Source organism: Pinus tabuliformis, chromosome 7, assembly GCF_031772625.1.
Source record: "Pinus tabuliformis cultivar Carrire ecotype Pingquan chromosome 7, CPIR1, whole genome shotgun sequence".
Classification (NCBI taxonomy): Eukaryota; Viridiplantae; Streptophyta; class Pinopsida; order Pinales; family Pinaceae; genus Pinus; species Pinus tabuliformis.
Genome location: NC_142293.1, coordinates 1,810,305,450 through 1,810,328,681, shown reverse-complemented (window position 1 = coordinate 1,810,328,681; position 23,232 = coordinate 1,810,305,450). Strand labels below are relative to the sequence as shown.

Here is a 23,232-nt window from a genome sequence, read left to right as displayed (position 1 = left end):
CTTCAATATTTTTGTATGCAAGCCATCTCACACGAAAAGCCCGATTTTGAATGATGTTTGGGAGTCTTTGTAGCTCAGTTTGGCTCAAAGCACCCTCCAAATTGTAGCTTGCACCCTCAAACTAAAGTGGCCACACAAAGGTAACAACCTCACTCAAGATAGTCTATCCATAAGACCATGTCCTCTTATCATGTGCATGGGTGGGTAAGGTATGAAATGAAAAGTAATTTGTAGTCTATCCATAAGACCATGTCCTCTTATCATGTGCATGGGTGGGTAAGGTATGAAATGAAAAGTAATTTGCTTTTTATTTTTATGGTTAAGTATATTTTGTTAAATGAAGTCTCCTATTTTTCTCTATTTTTATTTCCTAACCCATTGTTTCCTGCAAATTTGGATGAAGCTTCTAGTCATTCCATATACCCTTACCCATGTTCCCAAAAATCCCGCTCGCCAAAAACTTGTGCAACATAAGCTTTTACACTTTTTCTCCTTATGAGATTCCAGTTGCTCCCGCAACTCCATCTAGATCCCACCACTAGAAGGAGAAAGATAAAGCTTCTTCTTGCATGTAAAGCTTGGTCAACATCCACAAGGTTTGTGACATCCTTTAACAAACACATGGTAAATATAAGTCACTTCATGATCAGCATCGAGCTGCTTCACATTTTCAAGTTGGTGACAGAGTTTGGTTGCACTTGGATATGCAATACTTCAAAAATGAATAGCATCACACTCAAAGGCATTTGGTGTGATCCTTACACCATCATACAACGAGTTGGTCCTAATGGCTTCAAGTTGGACCTCCCATCCCAATATGGTATCCATAATTCATGCAGTTGTGGTTGCATGAGCCACCACCTCACTTGGAGAAATTTATTGCACTCACAATAAATTCCAAATGTTGAGCCTCCCCTTCTTGAAGATACTCTTATTGACAGCTACAGCATACCCACTAGGTGCCATCAAATCACTTATTGACAGCTGCAGCATACCCACTAGGTGCCATCAAATCACCACTTGGTGGTCTGCAAAGGCACTTTGCCCACTCAAGCCAAGTGGTTGTCCTAGTTAACATTGGAGTACCACTTTGCCCACTCAAACCAAGCGGTTGTCCTAGTTAGCATTTGAGGACCACTCTGCCCATCTTTAACAAAACTCTAGAACAATTTCCTCACAGCGAGGAGGAATTAATGAGGCTTAGGCTAAGGAACATGTGTGAACATGTATTACCTTTGTACACTTTGTACTTTATCCTTATCTCTTTGGGTGACCTAGTCTAAATTGATCACTTGCCCACTTTATCATATTTTTTTGGAGACTCGATAAATTTTGATCACTCCCTGTTAAAATTGGCAACTAGGGCCAAACTCCATGTGGGTCATCTTATTAATGGAAGCTGATATTTTTCTTGGATCCTAAAGATCATCCGATTCTGATAAGTATTCATGGAGATATAAATTTATTTGTGTTATGGGACAATTCGTCAAGGTCGACCAACAACCAAATAAACCCCACTTGTGCTCAACGTTTTAGTATAAATAGAGGTGGCCTTCAAGTCATTTCAACACACTTGGGATATCTTCCTCTCTACTTGTCTTTGGGTTTTTGTAGGAGGAGAGATCCTAAGAGATAACGTTGCCCTAATCTAGAGGGAAAAAGCCGAAACTGCCAGAACAGCAGGGAAAGCTGACGCAAAGGGCAAAAGCTGGAACTATCGGAAACTGTCGAAACTGCCGGGAAAGTTGACACAGAGGGTGGAAGCCCGAACTGCCGAGAACACTAACGCAAAGGGCAAAAGCCGGAACTATCGGGAGCCGAAACAGCCAGGAAAGCTGACACAGAGGGCAGAAGTCGGAACTAGCAGGAACAGCCGGGAACTGCCGAAACAGCCAGGAAAGTTGACACAGAGGGCAGAAGCTGAAACTATCGGGAACAGTCGGAACTGCCGAAACAGCCAGGAAAGTTGACGCAGAGGGTAGAATCCGGAACTGTCGAGAACATCTGAAACTGTCGGGAAAGCTGACGTAAAGGGCAGAAGTCGGAACTGCCAGGAAAGCTGACGCAAAGGGCAAAAAAGGCTGACGCAGTCCCTAGAGGCTAACGCTGGGGTTTTTCGTGGGGCAGATTGGAGCTAAGGAGCTACCGGAGTGCCTATCCGGGGTTTCAGCCGGAGCATCTATCTCCAAAGGAGAGCAGCGTGCAAGGGACAACTCACTAACATTGGGACAGCTATATGGTACTTATTAGCAACTACACCAAGCATGCAATGTTACAGCAAGCATGCAAGGGACAACAAACTAATATTGGTACAACAGCATGATACTTAGTGCAGCAAGCATGTATTGGTACAGGTAGCATGCAAGGGATAGCTATCAAGCAACAACAAGCATGTTATGGACAACAAGCAAGCAAGGTGCAGCCAGCACATAGGTCAGTATGGCAACATGGTGCAGCAATGGTGATCCGGATTTAAGCAGGAACGCAATAGATTACATAGATAACCATAAATACAGAGATGTGATAACCATAAAAACAGAGATGCAGCGGAAATAATACTTCATTTCATTAATGGAGAATACTGAAATATGCTTACAAATAGAAATAACCCAGCTAGGGCGATGGTAGCTTATCTCTGAGAAGAGATGTGTCGGCTACATGCCTCTGAACTGTTTCGAACTGTGTTTACAATGAGGCTCGAAGGCCTATTTATTATTGAGAAACAATAGAAAACCCTTAACATTCCAAAACCTAACCCTAGAAGATGAAACGCCAAATTATGGGCCCTGTTTGGGTAAATTGGTACATCAACTTCCCGGGGTCGTAACTTTGGCATACGATCTCCGTTTGACGCGCATGATAGCCCGTTGGAAAGATCTCTCCGAGGACTACGACGAAAAAGACAATTTCTTAAGTAGATTTCCCAAAAAACGTCGTTTAGGGCCTCAAAACGGCTCCGGAAGTTTAGGACCCAAAACACTGCTAAAAATAGTAAACTGCGCTATAATTAAGGAAACTGAAAAACTGAAAGAGACAGTTGTGGGGGTCCAAATGGGATAGGTGGGTGGCCACCAACACCCACCTGGATCATTCCTCCCCCCTTAGAAAGCAATGGTCCCCATTGCGTTGAGTTCCTCCTTGAGATGAGGAAGCTTCTGCTGAGCTGGGTCTCCAGTGAGCTGTTCTGCAATCTCTGATGTGTCCAGAAATGGTGGGAAGCATGGTCGGCGATGGTCCACATTGAACAATCGGTGCAAGCGAAGGAATGGAGGAATGCTGTGCTTCAAAGCATTGTTGCTCACAGCCTTGTTACTGGTGTAAGGACCATGTCGAAGCGGTCTGAGTTTCTGATGGGTTCTGGTAAGGCGTTCTCTCTACAGATGTAACCAAACTTTTTCGCCCACCTGAAACTTGTGAGGTACCCCTCTGGGTAAGGAGAAGTTGTTCCTGTGTTCTGTCATGACTGTATCCCTATGTTGCTGCTACTGCGTGGAGGAACCCTTTGCGGGGGTCATGGATGTAGCAACGATCTTCCCCTTACTTTGGGAGCGAACCAGACAGAAAATAAATTTCCTAGTCTGTGAGATGAGCTTGCTGCCTTTCTTAGCAGTGATCAAAGAGGTGGTGGTAGGTGGAGCTACCTTTGGTATCCTGTATAATGAATTATCCAAAGAAATAATGACAGCGCGAGGCCTTGTCTCATACACAGCATGTCGCCTCCACAAGTATGGCTAGCCTAATAGTACATCACAAACATCCAGAGGTGTAACATCACACAATACCTCATCTGTGAAGGGCTTGATGCTGTAGGGAAGGCGGCACTACTGGTGAACTTTGAGATCTCGTCCTTCGTGAAGCCACCCGATACTGTACGGTTGTGGGTGTGGCATAGTTGGTAGGCCCAACCGCTTCATGACCTCTGCTGAAACGAGGTTCTTTTGGCTGCCACTATCGGCAATGAATTGCAGCGGTGAACCCTTCACCCACATCTGTGAGTGGAAAAGACGTTCCCCCTCCTCTGGCTCTTCGGGCTCATTCTTCTGGATCTTGGCAGTGACAACAGTGGCACTAGGATCCGCATCAATGATTTGCTTCCCTTTGCCATCCCCCTTGTCGGGTTCCGGCTCAGAGTCAGAACATGCATCTGATTCGGAAGCCTTCAACTCGGCCACCAGCGACTGCTTGGTCCGACACTCACTTGTGTTATGAGCAGGACTCTTGTGGAACTCACACCACTTTCCTGTGTCCTTCGGCTTCGTGGTGTTGTTCTTTTCTTGCAACTTAGAGGGGTTGTCTTGGGTCACCCCGCCTTGGCTTTGTCCTCTGGGCTTCGGATTTGCAGATCCAAAGTCTCGCTTCTTCTGTTTGAACTTTTGCTCGATTTTGACAGCGTATCGGTATGTTGTGCCGAGTGAGGAGATGTTCAAGAACTCCATCTCTTCCTGGATGTATCTGTGTAGGCAGCCGCGGTATTTGAGTACCAAATGCAGCTCAGAATCTTTGATACCCAACTGTGTGCGAAGGGTATGAAAAATATTTGTGAACTCTGGTACATCTTGGTCTCGTCCCTGCCGCAGTGTGGTCCATTTGATGTATTTGTCCTCATAGCTTTTGACAGGGTAGTACTGCTCCTTGATGGCATCCCGAAAGTCATTCCAAGTGGGGGCGGCTGAAAACAGTGAGCCTGTACTTTCATCCTTCTGCTCGCAGTATGTTTCCCACCAGTCCTTGACGTGGGGCACTACTTTGAGAAGAGCGAAAACAATCTTTTCCCGACTTGAAAATTCATGAACAGAAAAATACCCATCTAGCAGATTTAACCATTTATCTACGGCATCTGCATCTATTTGACCCTCGAAGATGGGGATTTCAAAATTAACTTGTACCTTAAACGGTGTGGCGTTTCCAGAGTAGCTGTTGGAAGTCGATGCGTCGCCTCTGGGTAGCCGCTGAAGGATCTGCGCAAAGCTATCCATCATCGCGTTCCTTTGCCGCTCGAGGGCTTCTTCGAGCAAGATTCTGATAGGATCTCCTGCCCCCTCGTCTTTCTTCTCATCCGCCATGGGAGGTCGTCGAGATTTGCGACGCTGGTCTTGCAAAGGTTCGACCAATTCAAGCCCTAACTCCTTATATCCCGACCTCGTTGGGGACATGCAAAGAAAAACAGAGAAAAAGCAGACCGCTCTGATACCACTGATCCGGATTTAAGCAGGAACGCAATAGATTACATAGATAACCATAAATACAGAGATGTGATAACCATAAAAACAGAGATGCAGCGGAAATAATACTTCATTTCATTAATGGAGAATACTGAAATATGCTTACAAATAGAAATAACCCAGCTAGGGCGATGGTAGCTTATCTCTGAGAAGAGATGTGTCGGCTACATGCCTCTGAACTGTTTCGAACTGTGTTTACAATGAGGCTCGAAGGCCTATTTATTATTGAGAAACAATGGAAAACCCTTAACATTCCAAAACCTAACCCTAGAAGATGAAACGCCAAACTATGGGCCCCGTTTGGGTAAATTGGTACATCAACTTCCCGGGGTCGTAACTTTGGCATACGATCTCCGTTTGACGCGCATGATAGCCCGTTGGAAAGATCTCTCCGAGGACTACGACGGAAAAGACGATTTTTTACCCAAAAAATCGCAGAGGTAGATTTCCCAAAAAACGTCGTTTAGGGCCTCAAAACGGCTCCGGAAGTTTAGGACCCGAAAAACTACTAAAAATAGTAAATTGCGCTATAATTAAGGAAACTGAAAAACTGAAAGAGACAGTTTTGGGGGTCCAAATGGGATAGGTGGGTGGCCACCAACATCCACCTAGATCAAATGGCACATAATGTTGTACAGTGATGGGTATAACCATGATTAATGAAGCATGATGAGATGCAGCATAGTGATGATGGGTGCAGCATGGTGCAGCACGGTGAGGTGCAGCATGATGACGAAATGCAGCACAACGATAGGTGAAGGAGTCACCTTGGAGAATCAGTTGAAGCAGCATGTCTTCAACTGATCTCATGTATCATTTTCTTAGAGATGATCTATGCTCTTATCTAGATAAGTCAAAGTGTTGACTTCTGTTGTAAACGTACGATCTCTCTCTCTCTCTCTCTGCGGAACTATTGAAGAACATATAAGAAGAAATGATCAAGGGTTTTCCCACATTGGGGTTTGTCCCTGGCTAGCACCACATCTTGTGTCCTCTTGTTTTGGCTTATCTTCTGCGATTTATGTTTATGTTCTATCTGCAGTTTACTTTAACGCTGATGTGATTGATAATCTGGAAAAGATATTGAGCTAACTGTGAAAATTGAAATAAATTGCTCTAAGCATAGAACATACCTAAACTTAACACTCCCCCTACAATTTTGTATTTTATATATAGTAATGAAGATGAATGTACAGCATGTCTCTGGTTCTGGCAATCTCCTCTATAATACTTGCATACTTTACCTCGTCTAGTTTCTTGAGTGTGGGTATCTTCTGGCATTGTTGTTATTGTACTCATATCAGTAGTCTTTCAGATTGTCTAATGTTTGAATAAGTTTGATCTCATCAAGAACTTTATATTGAACTTTGTAACATTTTTTTTATCATTTTATATTCTTCCACCTGGCGGGAGGGAGGCGAACTGCTATTATCTTCTATAATTAAATCTTTTAATTCAAAACCTTTTTTAACCAGCCAAAAAAAGATATTTCAACGTGGTATCAGAGATCAAAATAATTTTATCACCTTCTTTGTGTTTGCATATGGAAACCACAGCACATCATATGTTTAACTCGTACAAAACAGATAGTAAGAAAATTCCCATACCACTTCCAATATCCACCATGAGGGGTAGTCTTGTGTCTTCGAAAACATCTTCCCAATTTGGTGGTTCCAAAGGAACCTGCCAATATCAAATATCTATACAAATGAGTAAAAAATTGAATCAAACAAATATTTTCATTGTAGCATCAACATGTAGGAAGTAAAACTACATGCCTGTGTACAGTCAATCAAAACACAATGACTTCATAGAGAAATTTCATATGCACAAATTAACCCCAATGCTGATGGACAAATTACTGTTTATATTTTCCATAACAAAACAAAAAAATACTAAAATAACAAATCGCAATACAAAATCTGTGAAGGTGGAACTAACAGCCAAAATAATGTTGAAAGAGGATACCGGAAACTTGGCTACGCTTGAGATCACTGAAAAATACATGCTAACCGTCAGGCAACAATCATAATAAATCCCACAAAAGAATTGTTTAGTTCATCACCACAAGAATTTGGGATTAGAGATTAAGAAAACTTAGTAAAACTCAAAAGATAAAATATAACTTTTTGAGTAGACCAGCTATTTTAATGAAAAATAGGTTGTGATGTTAAAAACAAAGAAGATATGTAGATAAGTTTTTCCCCTTGTGGGGTTTTTCCCTGGTCTTTGACCAAATATTGTGCCTCTATTGTTTTTGGTTGTCTTCTATTGTGCATTGATTTATTGTTCTATCTACAATTGCTTATTGTTGCTGGAAGATTGAATTATATTGGAAGAATTGATTGTTAATTGGATAAGAATTGGAATAAGTGATTGTGTTAAGCATAGAACACTGGAAAATTAACAGAGCATAGGTTCAAGAGTATCTTGGATCTAATTCATTCAGATGTGTGTGGACCAATGTCAATGACATCAATGTAGGGAAAATTGTATTATGTGACATCCATTGATGACTATTTCAAAAAAACCTGAATTTACTTTATGAAGACCAAGGGTGAGGTCGTAAGTCAATTTTCGAGAGTTTAAGGCTTAGGTGGAAAACCATACAGAAAGGAAGATCAAGATCTTGAGATCTGACAATTGGGGTGAGCACACTACCAATGATTTCAAGGATTTCTACGAGGAGGCGGAGATCAAGAAGGGGTTGTCAATCTCATATAACCGATAGTAGAATGGGGTTGCAGAGAGAAAGAATAGGTCCATCATCTTAGTTGCCAAGTCTATGATTCATGACCAAGATCTGCGTACGTTTATTTGGGCAGAGGCATGTAATACAACTATGTATGTTCATAAGGTGTCCTCACAAGATCTTGGGGGACAAGAACCCAAAGGAAGTATTCACTGGGGTAACGCTAGAGATGGGACAATTTTGCATCTTTGGTTGTCCAGTATACATCCATGTGGTTGTGAAGAAGAGGACAACGTTGAGGCCCTCAGGCGAACTGTCTTCCTCTACATTGGAAAGAACCCAAAGGAAGCATTCACTAGGGTAAAGCTAGAGATGGGGTAATTTTGCATCTTTGGTTGTCCAGTATACATCCATGTGCCTATGGAGAAGAGGACAAAGTTGAGGCCCTCAAGCAAGAAGGGTATATTTGTGGGGTACAATGTGACTTCAAAAGCATATAGGATGTTCATTCCAGCATAGAGGAAGACGCTTGTTAGTCAAGATCTAAAGTTCAAGGGAACTTGGCACATAGGAAGTCTCACGAGCCCCACCCAGTGACAGAAGATGAGAAGTTGTTAAAATTGGCAGCTAGGGCCAAACTCCATATCGGTCACCTTATTTATGACATCTGATATTTTTCTTGGATTCCTCTCTCCAAGAGGTGTAGGATTGATCTAAAGATCATCCAATTCCGATATGTAAAAATGAAGATATTAATTTATTTGTATTATTGACAAATTGTCAAAGTCAGCAGCAATCAAAACAGGGATTTTCACCCCCAGTTCATCCTCAACGTTGCATATAAAAGGAGGAGATCTCATGACATTATTCTATCATCTCATCTTCACTCATCTCTCTCCTCACTTGATTGGGTATGCAAATCTGGCAGCTTTCTCTCACACGTGTGAAGGAAGGACTTTTCTGTTTCACTGATTGACCAGGTTTGGCCGAGCTAGAGGAACACTGTTTTGGATTGCATTGACCAGCGTTGACCTCTCTTTGACTGCATTTTGGGTGTGGCTGCTTCTCTTTGGCAGGCCGCAGATTTTGGCATGAAAATTGAGGTGATCTGACCTTTGGTTTGACCAACATTGACTGCCCTAGTTGCTCGCTGCAGTTTGACTTTCGTTGACCAGCATTTGACTGGACTTTTCGGGGTTGTTTTGGACTATTTGGGTTGGCGGTTGGAGGCCGAAGTTAACTGGGTTTGACCGAGCTGCTTGAAGGAAGAATTTTGCCCTATTTGACCAGCATTGACTTTTCTGGTTAGGGCTTTATTGCTGCTGTCATAAATTATCAGATTTGTAAATTTGTACTATCTCTCTCTGCTGAACTATTGAAGAATATAAGAAGAATTGATCAAGGGTTTCCCCACATTGGGGTTTGTCCCTCGTTGGTGCCACATCTTGTGTCCTCTTGTCTTGGCTTGTCTTCTATTGTTTATGTTTATGTTCTATCTGCATTTTACTATCATGCTGATGTGATTGCTAAACTGGATATTGATATTGGGCTAATTAAGAAATTGAAGTAAATTGCTCTTAAGCATAGAACATACCAAAAATTAACATGGTATGGGAGCTGAGGTGAAGACAAAGCCCAAAAAAGAGTGAGAGCAATCACTAAAGAGAGTTGGACAAGGACAAAGGCTCAATGGGTTCCTCATCCCACTTCCCGGCTAAAGACAAGCTCCATGAAAAGTCTGACTATCATGGATGTAAGATGTCTCTTGATCTAACATTGGAAGAAGAAGAAGTGTTGGACTATGTGAGGGGTAAAATCCCTGAGCCTCCTTCAAATGCACCGGCTGTTGCGAAGAACAAGTACAATAAGGCTGAAGTCAAAGCAAAGAAGATTATCAGAGATTCCATCGACAAGCATCTGGTGGCCTACATCTCCGATTTGAACACCTCCAAGGAGATCTATGACAGGTTGGTTAGCATGTTCAAGGTTAGTGATACAAATCAAATTTCATTTCTCAAAAATAAGTTGAAGGATATTAAGAAGGGCAAGGACGAGGATATTCAAACCTACTTCTTAAGGATCACTGAGATCAAGAATGATCTTCTGTCGATTGGAGAGGTCATTCCTCACAGGGAACTTACTATCACTACCCTTGGAGGACTCCCACCTGAGTGGTATATATTTAGAACCACTATTCTCAATAATGATCGAATTCCAGGGTTTGAAGAATTGATGTCAAGATGCATTCAAGAAGAAACATGAATGGTGGAGCAAGAAATGCCTTCTAATAGAGGCAACCCCACTGCTTTCTTCGCTCATTCCCAAAGGAGAAATAATGCAGGGTCTAAATGTCATTTCAATGGAAAGCCTAGATCTAAGGGTGGAAGAAAGGGCAGGTGCTTTGTTTGCAATACGTTTGGCCACTATGCAAGGGAGTGTCCAAACAAAAGGGACACATAACATGATGATGATCACAATCACTCCAAGGGCAACTTCAACAACAACAATTAAAGGAACGACAGGTTCAATGGCAAAGGAAAAAGGAATGTGGGACATCATGGAAATGGTCAACCCTCCAAGAAAGCAAGTAACTCTAGGTATGAAGAATCAAATGTTGTTAACAATAAGCAAAAGGAATACTATCTTATATCAACCCTCTCCACTACCTCTCCTCCGGACACTTTGGGGAATTGGCTAATTGATGGTGGTGCCTCAAGGCACTTCACCGAATACAAGGAAGCTCTCTCCAATCTAATAGAGAAGGAGACAAACTTGGAGATTATTCTTGGAGACGATGCCACCTATCCCATGAAGGGAGTAGGGAATGTTACCCTTCAATTGAATCAAGGTAACACGATTCATTTACAAGAAGTTCTATATGTACCTGATCTCAAGAAGAACCTGGTGTCCATTTCGGCAATGGAAGACAAAGGATACAAGGTGATATTCATCGATGGAAAGGTACATGTTTGGAAAAGAAATTTTAAAGATGCTTTTACTCTTGGGTTCAGGGTTCACACCTTGTATCAAGTTGGAGGAAGTCCATTGGGAGCCATGTCTTTTGACACATCTCTACAATCTTAACTGTCACCGGAGGTTTACCCATCTTCATTATAAGGCTCTACCCGATGTGAGACAGATGGTGACAGGTATGCCCGAGTTCAAAGTAGAGCATGAAGGTGTATGTCCAGGATGTGCCGAAGGAAACTTACAAGGGGACCATTCCCCTCAAGTAATAGCAAGACCACCGAAACTCTTTGGGAGGATACTTATATTATCTCACCTTTACAGGTGACTATTCTCGCAAGACTTGGATTTACTTCTTTAAAAAGAAGGATGAAGTGTTCACCTGGTTCAGTCACTTCAAAGCCACGATCGAAAAATCAATCTGAGAAGAGAATCAAGATATTGAGGACTGATAATGGGACCGAGTATGAATCCAATAAATTCCATGACTATTGCAGAGAAGCTGGCATTAAGCAGTGTTTTACGAAACGGCCGGGTTGACTCCGAAACGGCCGTTTCGATCCGGGTCAACCAAAAAAATTTCGAAACGGCCCTATGACCCGGCTCGGTGACCGGGTCAGCTATGACCCGGCCGAGTCAGCCAATGACTCGGCCGGGTCATAGCTGACCCGGTCAACCCGGCCGGGTCACGTCAAAAAACGGCCGTACCGTTTCCAAACCGCTGGGCAGCGTTTTAACATGAAAAAATTAACTTTTTGCTGATTTTTGGCTGATTTGGTTAGGGTTTGTGGACATGAAAAGGTTTATGTGATTAGTTAAATGCATTTGGGGTCCATTTCCCCCTCCCAAACTCTATTTAAGACAGCCAAATGCTCTCATTTCACTCACAGCAGTCTTATGCATTTGAGTGAGAGTCTTCTTTGAGAGTTAGTGAGCAGTTCTTGAGCTTGTTTTGGAGCAGCAGTGAGGAGTCTTGGAGGAGCATTGTAGCTGGAGTGAGGAGCTTCTTGGGCAGCCATTTGGAGCAGCATTGAGGAGCTGATTTTTGGAGCAAGTTTGAGGAGGCAGTTTGTGCCTGGAGGTATTTTTTTCCACCTCTATAAATCTGTTTTTACTTATTAAATTTTAGGTGCATATAAAGATAGCTTAGAGAGTGTTTTTAGTCAAATAAATGAACATTGAATCAATTTTTATTTTTTTTTTCATTTTCAGATTGTTTTCCTAGTCAAAAAATGGCACCTAGAGCAAAAGATGCTGCTTGGGCATATGTTGAAATGGTTGATAATGAGATGTGTTGCAAGTTTTGCCATAGGAAAATTAAGTCAGGTCCTGGGGGGATTCATAGGCTGAAACAACACTTGGCAGGGATTAGAGGCAATATTACTGCATGTCAATCTAAGGAAATTGGGGAGATTAGAAAGACTTTGTTGGAAAGCTTTGAAAAATTTCAAGAACAAAAGACTAGGCAAAAAGAGATACAGGATGAAATTGGGAGGAAGAGGGAGATACAAAGAATGATGGCTGGCAACCCCCACTATGAGTTTGAGGGTTCTTCCTCTATCCCTCAAACTGATGCATCAAACCCTTTCCGTTATGTTCCTCCCTCTTATGCTTCTGTTCAAGATAAGGGAAAGGGTAGAATGAAGGGTGATGGGACTATCAAAAGTTTTTTCACTCACTCAGCCTCCTCTCCATCAGATGCACATGGTCCCGAAGTTAGTAAAGGTCTTTCTCAGCCCACTTTAGATGACCATTGGAAGAAAGAATTGAGGGAGACTGCTTGTGACTACATAGCTAGATGGTGGTATGATGCTGATATCCCCTTTAATGCTGCTCGTTCACCATATTATGAGCCTATGTTTGAGGCCATACATGCTGCAGGAAAAGGCTTCAAAGGCCCTACTATGCAAGAGCTAAGGGGGTTCGTTTGCAGAAAGAAATTTCATCAATTAATGAGTATTTGCAAGATTTCAAGGAATCATGGGCAAGAACAGGGTGTACCATCATGTCAGATGGATGGACTGATCAAAGAAACCGTACCATCATAAACTTTCTTGTCTTCTGCCCACAGGGAACCATGTTTTTAAAATCAGTTGATGCATCTGATAAGGTAAAAGATGGCCACTTGTTGTTTCAGCTATTGGATGAGGTTATTCAGGTTGTGGGGGTGGCTAATGTTGTTCAAATCATCACAGACAATGCCTCTAACTATGTTCTTGCTGGTAGACTGTTAGAGGAAAAACACAAGACCATCTTTTGGACCCCATGCGCTGCACATTGCATAGACCTCATGCTTGAGGATATTGGGAAATTAGATTGGGTCAGAAACACTGTAGATAATGCCAAAAGCATAACAAAATTTATCTACAATCATACACTGGTTTTGAGTCTCATGAGGAAACACACTGGAGGCAAGGATATTATTAGGCCTGCCATCACTAGATTTGCTACACATTTTTTGACATTGCAATCTATGCTTTCCCAACATAGAAACTTGCAAAAGATGTTTTCCAGTGATGATTGGAATAATAGCAGTTGGTCTAACAAACCAGAAGGCAGAGAATTGAGAAGGAAAGTCCATGATGAAACTTTTTGGAGAAAGGCAACAGAGATTGTGAAGGTTGCTGAGCCACTAGTTAAGGTGTTGCGGTTGGTGGATGGGGAAAGGTTGGCTATGGGCTTCATTTATGAGGCTATGGATCAAGCAAAGGAGCAAATAAAGGCAGCATACAAGGATAGAGTGGCAAAGTATGGGCCCATTTGGGCAATCATTGATGAAAGATGGAACAATCAACTCCATCGCCCTATACATGCAGCTGGGTATTTTTTGAACCCACGGTATCATTATAAAGCTAAGGAGTCAGGAGCTTTGGGGGGAGGTCAGAGATGGACTGGTTGATTGCATTGAGCGCATGGTCCCATCGGAGTCTGATCAGCTACTGATACATCAGCAGGTCACATCCTTCACCAATGCAACAGGTACCTTTGGGAAGAACCTAGCAAAGATTGCAAGAGAAGCAGATGAGCCAGGTAAACAAAAATTTCAATTTTCAATTTCTCAATTTCAAGTTAGATATAATTTGTAATTTTGTTGAGCTTCAGCCTTCATCTAACTCATAATTCATTACACTCCTATGTTTTTTGCAGCACAATGGTGGGAGGCCTTTGGTGGCCACTGCCCTGAATTGCAAAGGTTTGCAATTCGTATTTTGAGTCAAACTTGCAGTGCATCTGGGTGTGAGCGCAATTGGTCTGTCTTTGAGAGGATTCACACAAAGAAGAGAAACCGTTTGGAGCAAAAACGGTTGAATGATCTAGTTTTTGTCCAATACAACCTTCGGCTCAGACGGAACCAATTGCTGAACAAAAGACCTGATTCAGATCCCATTGTGTTGGAAGACATTGATCCAACATCAGATTGGGTAGTGGAGAGTCGTCTACCAGAGTTTGATCCTGATGAGGATCTTGATGAACTTGATGTTGGAGATCCACTGCAGCGTGTTCAGTTGAATGCAGATCCCAATCCACCAGCCTCAGTCTCACAGCCAGCTAGTAGGACTCCAGTTGTAGGTGCTTCGCCTTCCTCTGCTCAGCCACGACAGAAGCGCAGCCGCATTTGTACTCTATCTCAGCTTGCATCTGCTTCACAGCCTAGTGGTACTGGTACTGGCACCACTTCTACAGTTGCAGTGGAGACGATGATGATGAGGAGGAGTCATGGGGCCCCTTGTCTGGCTCTGCCTCTGATGATGATGATCCAGAGATTGGTCGAGATGATCTTGGCTCCTCTGGCAGTAGCCAGTAGCTACTAGCCTCCTTGGTTATTTGTATTTTGTTTTGACTCTTGAGTCTTTGATCATGTATGACAGACTACAGTTGACTATGTATTTACTATTGCCATTGGGTACACCGTACCATTTTGATATAATGGATTGGTTCATGAGCCTACTTTGATCATATGTTGTCTTCCATGTATATTATAATGTTGTGTGTTTCGAAACTTGAATGAAAATATTTAAAATTATGTTTAAACTATTTAAAATTATGTTTTTTTATAAAAAAATAAATATTTAATGTATTTTTTACAACGACCGAGTCATTGAAATCGAGCCGGCCGAGTCATTGCCGTTTCCGTTTCCGTTTCCGAGTCGATCCTCGGCCGAGTCCGAATCCGAGTCCGTTTTGTAAAACATTGGCATTAAGAGGGAGACCACACACAATACACTCCCGAACAGAATGGTGTGGGAAAAAGAAAGAATCGTATTATTTTGGAAGTTGTTCGTTCCATGCTTCATGATCAAGGGCTTCCGAAGTTTCTATGGGCCGAAGCTGCAAATACTGCCATGTATGTTCAAAACTGATGCCTTCATCAAGCATTGGAATCCAAGACTCCCGAAGAAATGTTCATTAGTAAGAAACTCGATGTCTCTCACTTTAGAGTTTTGGAAGTCCCGCATATTTTCATGTGCCGAAAGAAAAAAGAAGCAAATTGGGTGCATGTGGAAAGAAAGGAATAGTTGTGGGCTATAGCAAAAATTCTAAGGGCTATAGAATTTATGTGGCTGGTCAAAGGGAAGTTGAGATAAGTCATGATGTCACCTTTGACGAAGATATATCTCTTAGCAAGATCAACAAACTTCCTATCCCAAGGAAGGACAAAGAAGCTGACACCAGAAGACAGGGTGAAAAAGAAGACGAAACGATGTCGATATTGATGAACCTATGGATCCTATTGATCCTCCTCCCCAAGAGCCCTCCTCCTACAAGAGGAGACCCTCATGGCTTAGGGAGACTCTTGAAGATGTCGAGAGACATATTGCACCGAGGAGGACTTTACGTGAGAGCAAGAAGCCGAACAAGTATCAAGGATACTTGACCGCCATGAGCACTATCATTCCAAATGAACCTTCATCATTTGAATCAGTCGTGAAGCAACAAGTTTGGAAGGATGCTATGAATGAAGAGTGCGAGTCTATTATGAAGAATGATGTCTGGGATGTGGTCCCTAGACCCCAAGACAAATCGGTTGTCACCTCTAAGTGGCTCTACAAAATCAAGCATGGAATTGATAGAAGTGCAGAAAAGTTCAAGGCTCGCTTTGTCGCCTGATGCTTCTCTCAAAAGGAAGGTGTAGATTATGATGAGATATTTTGCACCTATTGCCAGATACACCACCATCCACTCGATCATAGCCCTTGCTGCGTCGCAAGGATGGAACCTACATCAGATGGATGTCAAGACCGCTTTCTTGCATGGTGCGATCAAACAGGAAGTCTATGTGGAACAACCCGAGGGGTTTGAGGTTCATGACCGGGAATCTTGTGTATGCAAGTTGAAGAAGGCTCTTTATGGCTTGAAGCAAGCAACCTGAGCTTGGTATGAGAGGATTGATAGCTATCTAATGAAGCTGAAATTCACTAGAAGTGAAGTCGATCCGAACCTTTACTTTAAGGTTGAAGATGATAAACCTCTCATACTGGTACTTTATGTGGCCGACCTATTTCTGACAGGTGCAGACCCTCTCATTCACAAATGTAAGAGGGAGAAGGCTTCTGAATTTGAGATGAAGGACCTAAGACTGATGCACTACTTCCTAGGGTTGGAGGTTTGGCAAAAGCCAGGAGAAATTTTCCTATCCCAAGGAAAATAGGTTGTGAAGATATTGGAAAGATTTGGAATGGTGGACTGCAAGCCTATGACTACCCCAATGGAACTTAACTTCAAGAAGTTATGTGGTAGTGTTGTTGGACATGTATTGGGAAATGCTTTTGAGTATCGTCAACTCATAGAAACGTTGATGTTCTTGGTGAACTCCCATCCAGATATATGTTTTGCAGTTAATATGCTGAGCCAATATATGGTTGAGCCTCATCACACACATTGGATTGGTGCCAAGAATCTTCTGAGATATCTTTGGGGCACAATCACTCATGGACTGAGATACACTGCGAGGTTGCATGGTTATTCGGATGTCGATTGGGCTGGCAATGTGGTGGATCGTAAAAGCACTTCTGGGTGCTGCTTTTCTTTAGGTTCTGCTTCGATATCCTGGATGAGAAGGAAGCAGAAATCGGTTGTCTTGAGCACCGCTGAGGCCGAATACGTAGCCGCTAGTATGGCCTCCTGTGAAGTTGTCTGGTTGCGGAAGCTCTTCAGTGAGTTGTTTGGACATGTGTTGGATACCACCGTGATCCTCTGCGACAACCAGAGTGGGATCCAATTATCAGAGAATCCCGTATTTCATGATCGCTCCAAGCACATCGATATCAGGTACCACTTTATTCGGGATATGGTACAACAAGGAGCAATAAGGCTCCATCACATTGGGACTGATGAACAGGTCGTCGACATTCTGACAAAGCCCCTGGGAAAGGTCAAATTCTTGACTTTCCGAGAACGACTAGGAATCGTGGAGAGACCCTCTTATGAGGGTCTTGTATGATATGGACATTGAGCTCGAGGAGCTCCAGTGGGCTTGGGCCCTTGGGGTACTTCTTGGAGCGATGAGCAACCATAGGGTGAGTGGTTCAGCCTTCCCCTAGTGGTTTGTTGTGTACAAGGTCCTCTTATGAGGGTCTTGTATGATATGGACATTGAGCTCTAGGAGCTCCAGTGGGCTTGGGCCCTTGGGGTACTTCTTGGAGCAATGAGCAACCATAGGGTGAGTGGTTCAGCCTTCCCCTAGTGGTTTGTTGTGTACAAGGTGAGTGGTTCAGCCTTCCCTTGTGATACCCCGTGGCGACATGTAGGAAGGATGAATGGTTCATCCTTCTCCTGCTGAGACATCCTACCCATGCAGTCTAGGACTCATGGGAAGTACCTCTCATCTAGCCAATGAGTAGGGAAATGAGGATAGGGACCATAGTACTACCGATGGACGCATTGTGTACTACCGTACTCCCTATGCTAGGATGATATTGATCTGGGATCAATTGGAACTAACTTCGGGTCAGTAAAAGTGGTATGACACACTCTCTTTATTGGAACTGACTTCAGGTTAGTAAGAGTAGTATGACACACTCTCTTTATTGGAACTAACTTCGGGTCAGTAAGAGTGGTATGAGACACTCTCTTTTATCTGGGACTAACTTCGGGTCAGTAGAGAATGGTATGATACATTCTCGATCACTTCTTCTTCTTCATAGTTCAGCAGAGCAAAGCAATGCAGAGCAGTGCATTGATGGTAGACATAGTACAGACTGGCAGATAGAGTAGCAGATGGAGTTCTCCCTAGTTGAGAGGGAGTGTTAAAATTGGCAATTAGGGCCAAACTCTGTATGGGTCACCTTATTTATGAAAGCTGATATTTTTCTTGGATTCCTCTCTCTGAGAGGTGTAGGATTGATCTAAATATCATCTCATTCCGACAAGTAAAAATGAAGATATGAATTTAATTGTATTATTAACAAATTGTCAAAGTCGGCCAGCAATCAAAACAGAGATTTTTACCCCCAGTTCATCCTCAATGTTGCATATAAAAGGAGGAGACCTCATGTCATTATTCTATCATCTCACCTTCACTCATCTCTCTCTCACTTGATTGGGTACGCAAATCTAGCAGCTTTCTCTCACACGTGCGAAGGAAGGAGGACTTTTCTGTTTCACTGTGTTGACCAGGTTTGACCGAGCTATAGGGAGACTGTTTTGGGCTGCGTTGACCAGCATTGACCTCTCTTTGACTGTGCTTTGGGTGTGGTTGCTTCTCCTTGGCAAGCCGTAGATTTTGGCACGAAAACCGAGGTGATCTGACCTCTGGTTTGACCAATGTTGACTGCCCTAGTTGCTGGCTGTAGTTTGACTTTCGTTGACCAGCATTTGATTGGACTTTTCGGGGTTGTTTTGGACTATTTGGGTTTGTTGTTGAAGGCCGAAGTTGATTGGGTTTGATCAAGCTGCTTGAAGGAAGAATTCTACCATGTTTGACCAGCGTTGACTTCTCTCGTTAGGGCTTTCAGCTGTTGTCATAAATTATCAGATTTGTAAATTTGTACTATCTCTCTCTGCTGAACTATTGAAGAATATAAGAAGAATTGATCAAGGATTTCCCCACATTGGGGTTTGTCCCTGGCTGGTGCCACATCTTGTGTCCTCTTGTCTTGGCTTGTCTTCTACTGTTTATGTTTATGTTCTATTTTCATTTTACTATCATGTTGATGTGATTGCTAAATTGGATATTGATATTGGGCTAATTAAGAAATTGAATTAAATTGCTCTTAAGCATAGAACATACCAAAAATTAATAGCAGCAGTAGGCTCTGAAAGGTGAACAACATTCAGACTCCATAGGCTTCTAGTTCAAGGATTCAACCTTCAAGTGGGGATGAGAAGTCAGTAGCTCCTAGTTTTGTTAGGAGGCGTCGATGGTTCATACAAGCATTGAGGGATGCCTGGAAGCTTGTTAAGGCTCCTAGCAATGCATTTTGGGAGAGCAAGCTTCTGAAGAAGTTCGTAACTATATGGCATTTATGAGTAGCTTTATTGATTCCTAGCCTTCCAATTTAGAGGACGCAGCAATATAGCAAGTTTGGCGGGATGCCATGATGGAGGAATATAACTCCATCATGAAGAATGATGTGGGGGACATCGCACCAAGACCAAGGTTGCGGGGGAGTGCTCCCCCCCCGCCGAATCCACTCCCAAAACGCACTTCCTAAAAAAAATCACTCCCTAGCCTTTTACGCAATTTCTTTTTGCAAACACGTTCCAAACGCAATTTTTTTCAAAGAAACAAGAATTTTTTAGTGGGGCAGCCTAATGATCAAGCTTATGGCCCTAGTATTGATATGCAATTCATGGTAATGTTAAATTCTTAAAGTAAAAGTGACATTCACCTTTATCTTTCATTTTCATCATTTTACTTAAATTTTTTACATTACCATGAAATGACTCAGAATGTTTGAGAGTGGTTCTGACCTCATTAGATTTCATATAGAGAAAGTAGAATTTTAGATCTCACTCAAAATCCAGCAGACTTATTAGTTTTTCAGTATTTCAAGATTGAGGGGATTGCAATGTTTCCATTGGATTTTGTCATCTACTAGGGTATGGAACTCATATTTAATCAAAAGCATTAATCCCTCTATGTACCTTGATATTAGTGACATTGGTTGTCGAACTCCTCTATCATGACCCTACTAAAAACGTACCCATCACTCAAACAAATTCTTGACTTGACATGCTACGTTTTTTCTATCTTATGTTAACGCTTAGAGGGTGATATTAAAGACAAAGATCCCAAGATAGGCAATGATTTTGATGATCGTTACGAATACAATTTATATAAAAATAAAATAAATATGAGTGAATAAATAATAATTATAATTATAGTTAATTATTGATTAGTTAATGAAGAAGCATGTCTTAATGGACATGACCATTCATGAAAGGGCACCTGCCTAAGTATATAAGCAAACCCTCATTGTAACATTCAACACACTTGTACATTTCATTTTATTAATAAAAAAATTATTTACAATACATTTGTGTATTTACATTTAAAAAACACAAATATTAAATGTTTTGTCGCTTCAGTGGTATAATGTTACAAATACAATTTATATAAAAATAAAATAAATGAGTGAATAAATAATAATTATAATTATAGTTTATTAATGATTAGTTAATGAAGAGGCATGTTTTAATGGACATGACCATTCATGAAAGGACAACTACATAAGTTTATAAGCAGGCCCTCATTGTAACATTCAACACACTAGTGCATTTCATCTTATTAATAAAAATATTATTTACAATACCTTTGCGTATTTACATTTAAAAAAGCACAAATACTATGAGTTGTGTCGCTTCAGTGTTATCAAAGCCATGTGAGCCTTTGGACGTTATCCTCCGCACAATAGGCCATTAAGTTTATGTCTTGAAATCATTGAGCAGGTGAAGTGAAATTCGAGAATTGTTACAGTAAATAAAAATATCATATATAGAATCATTAAAGGTTTTTAAAACACTAGATTCAACTCCTACAATGCAAGAGAACATTGACTTAAATAAGGTTGATAATCAAAGTGGATATATGACAACTGAGGATGAAAGTAGGGAGGAAAAAAATGAATCTACAAAAATTATTCATGAAGAATCACTACATTCTCCAGGTTATGCCAATTATGGATTATGATAATCATAAAGATGGCATTCCAAGCTAAGAGAAATTGTTGAAGAACATGATAAAGTTGACGCTGAAAGCGGGGAAACCATTGATTTTGATTTAGTTAAAACCATATCCAATATAGTTGAATTGGAGTAATCAAGTGAGGAAAATACAATGTATAGCCTGTCTAGCAGTAGTTGTCAATATGCAGGTCATTTTAAATATCTTGAGAATATAAAGGACCCTATGGATCACTCTTACCAGAATAAAATAAGCCAGTCTTTCAATAGGAAAAAAGGAATGAAGGAAATTCAGCAAGAAATGAATGATGACACAGCTGCCCATCAAACATTTGATTCAATATTTGTGGCAAATACATATTTAATCACCGAACTTCCAGATAAAATTGTTTTGGGCAAAAAGATCGATTTAGAGACTCCCTTTGCAATGGTTGTGGTAGCCATAAGAAAACTCGAATTCAGATGCATCGTGGAAGATAATAATAACAAGAGTGCACGGAAGATAGTGGATGCAATAGAACAATCCATTGTCGTTGCCGCTGAAAAAAGAAAACTGCAAGTGCTACAACAGGAATTGCAGTATCAGCATCATATTGAAGATCATTGCCAGGCATATGTCGACATTGAATCCATGGTTTTCTTGGCACCCTATCCCAATTTCATCAATGTAGGTTCTACTTTCCTGCTGCAGCAGCAACAACAGTCCCCCACATTATTGGACAGTGTCTCAAAGCCCAATATTGAGGGAGCCATTGATTGTAATCAGATTCATCTTGTTGTCCCAGATGCAGATCAAATTTTATCATCGACATGACCGTTTGGTGATGACAATCTTGACCATTGTTTTTTGCGTCCAAAGAAAAGTCCTAGATTGGTCATTCCTCCAGCACCACAACTTCAAAACGACCTAAGCATTGACAACATCAACTTCAAATTCTATGACAATTATTCAGTTATCACTTCTTCTACTGCAGAAAGAATTCAAGAAAACAAAGCAAGGGGCACTACCAGCACGGTTTGCACTAACTTGCAAGGCGACGTTGCACAGGTTCCTCAAACGGTCGTTGATAACACTACCTCCATGGATGACCAGAGTTGGTGCTACTTTAGTGATCAAGTTGCATTAACTGCTTGTTCACATGAGCAGTGGGATAATTGCAGCAATCAACTCTTCTCATCTACTCACACTAGAACACATACACATGAAAGCCTCTTAGTTCAAAGTGTGGTCGCAGGTCATAGTCATGACAGTGCGCACACCAAATCAATCAACAGCAACCTGCATCTCTTTTCAATGTGAATAGTATTATTGCTCTTCAACTAGCAGGGACGATGAATGTGTTCATGTATGGAGATTCATTTAACCAAGTGGCTAAAGGAAACCCTAACCCTCATCAACGCCATCAACAGCAATCTTCCACGATCACAATTCCTTACGTGCAATCTATCATCGGCCACCGCCTACCTTCTGAGCACTCTATACTCACCGTCGCTACCAGATTTGCGGGCCCGACCATTTGTGTCGCCTCAGACAACAAGGGTAGTCATGACCATTCAAATTGCTATGACGACTATTCATATATAAACTCCAACAAATAACTTACTACAAAGTCTTTATAAAATAATTATAATTTAACTTTATTAAATTATAAAGTTATATTATAAAAAAATATAAAGTTACTTTAAAATTATATTATAACTTTATAATTTAATAAAGTTAAATTATAATTATTTTATAAAGTTACTTCAAAAAAAATAATAATAATTAATACTTACATCATAATAATAATAATAATAAATCAAGCAGAGATGGATAAAACCAATAGTACTACTTACCGAAATGACGTGGGCAAGGTGAAGGAAATTGTCTGCAATTAAGCTTTGAGGACAAAGCTTCTTGAAAAGAGAGGCAATGTTACGAATAAAATTTTATAAAAATAAAATAAATATGAGTGAATAAATAGCAATTATAATTATAGTTAATTAATGATTAGTTAATGAAGAGGCATGTCTTAATGGACATGACCATTCATGAAAGGGCCTAAGTATATAAGCAGACCCCCATTGTAACATTCAACACATTTTTACATTTCATCTTATTAATAAAAATATTATTTACAATACCTTTGTGTATTTACATTTAAAAAGAATAAATAATAATTATAATTATAGTTAATTAATGATTAGTTAATGAAGAGGCATGTCTTAATGGACATGACCATTCAT

General features: G+C 41.2%; 1 protein-coding gene across 2 annotated transcripts in view; it reads right to left on the bottom strand.

Moving 5' to 3' along the window:
* Window positions 1-23,232, bottom strand: part of LOC149255613 (uncharacterized) — a 105,000-nt gene that overhangs the window by 19,473 nt on the left and 62,295 nt on the right. For both annotated transcript variants that reach the window (XM_089460537.1, XM_089460538.1), the window contains one exon: window positions 6,830-6,905. In XM_089460537.1, coding sequence (XP_089316663.1) covers window positions 6,830-6,905 — 76 coding nt within the window. The remainder of the gene's footprint in view (window positions 1-6,829; window positions 6,906-23,232) is intronic.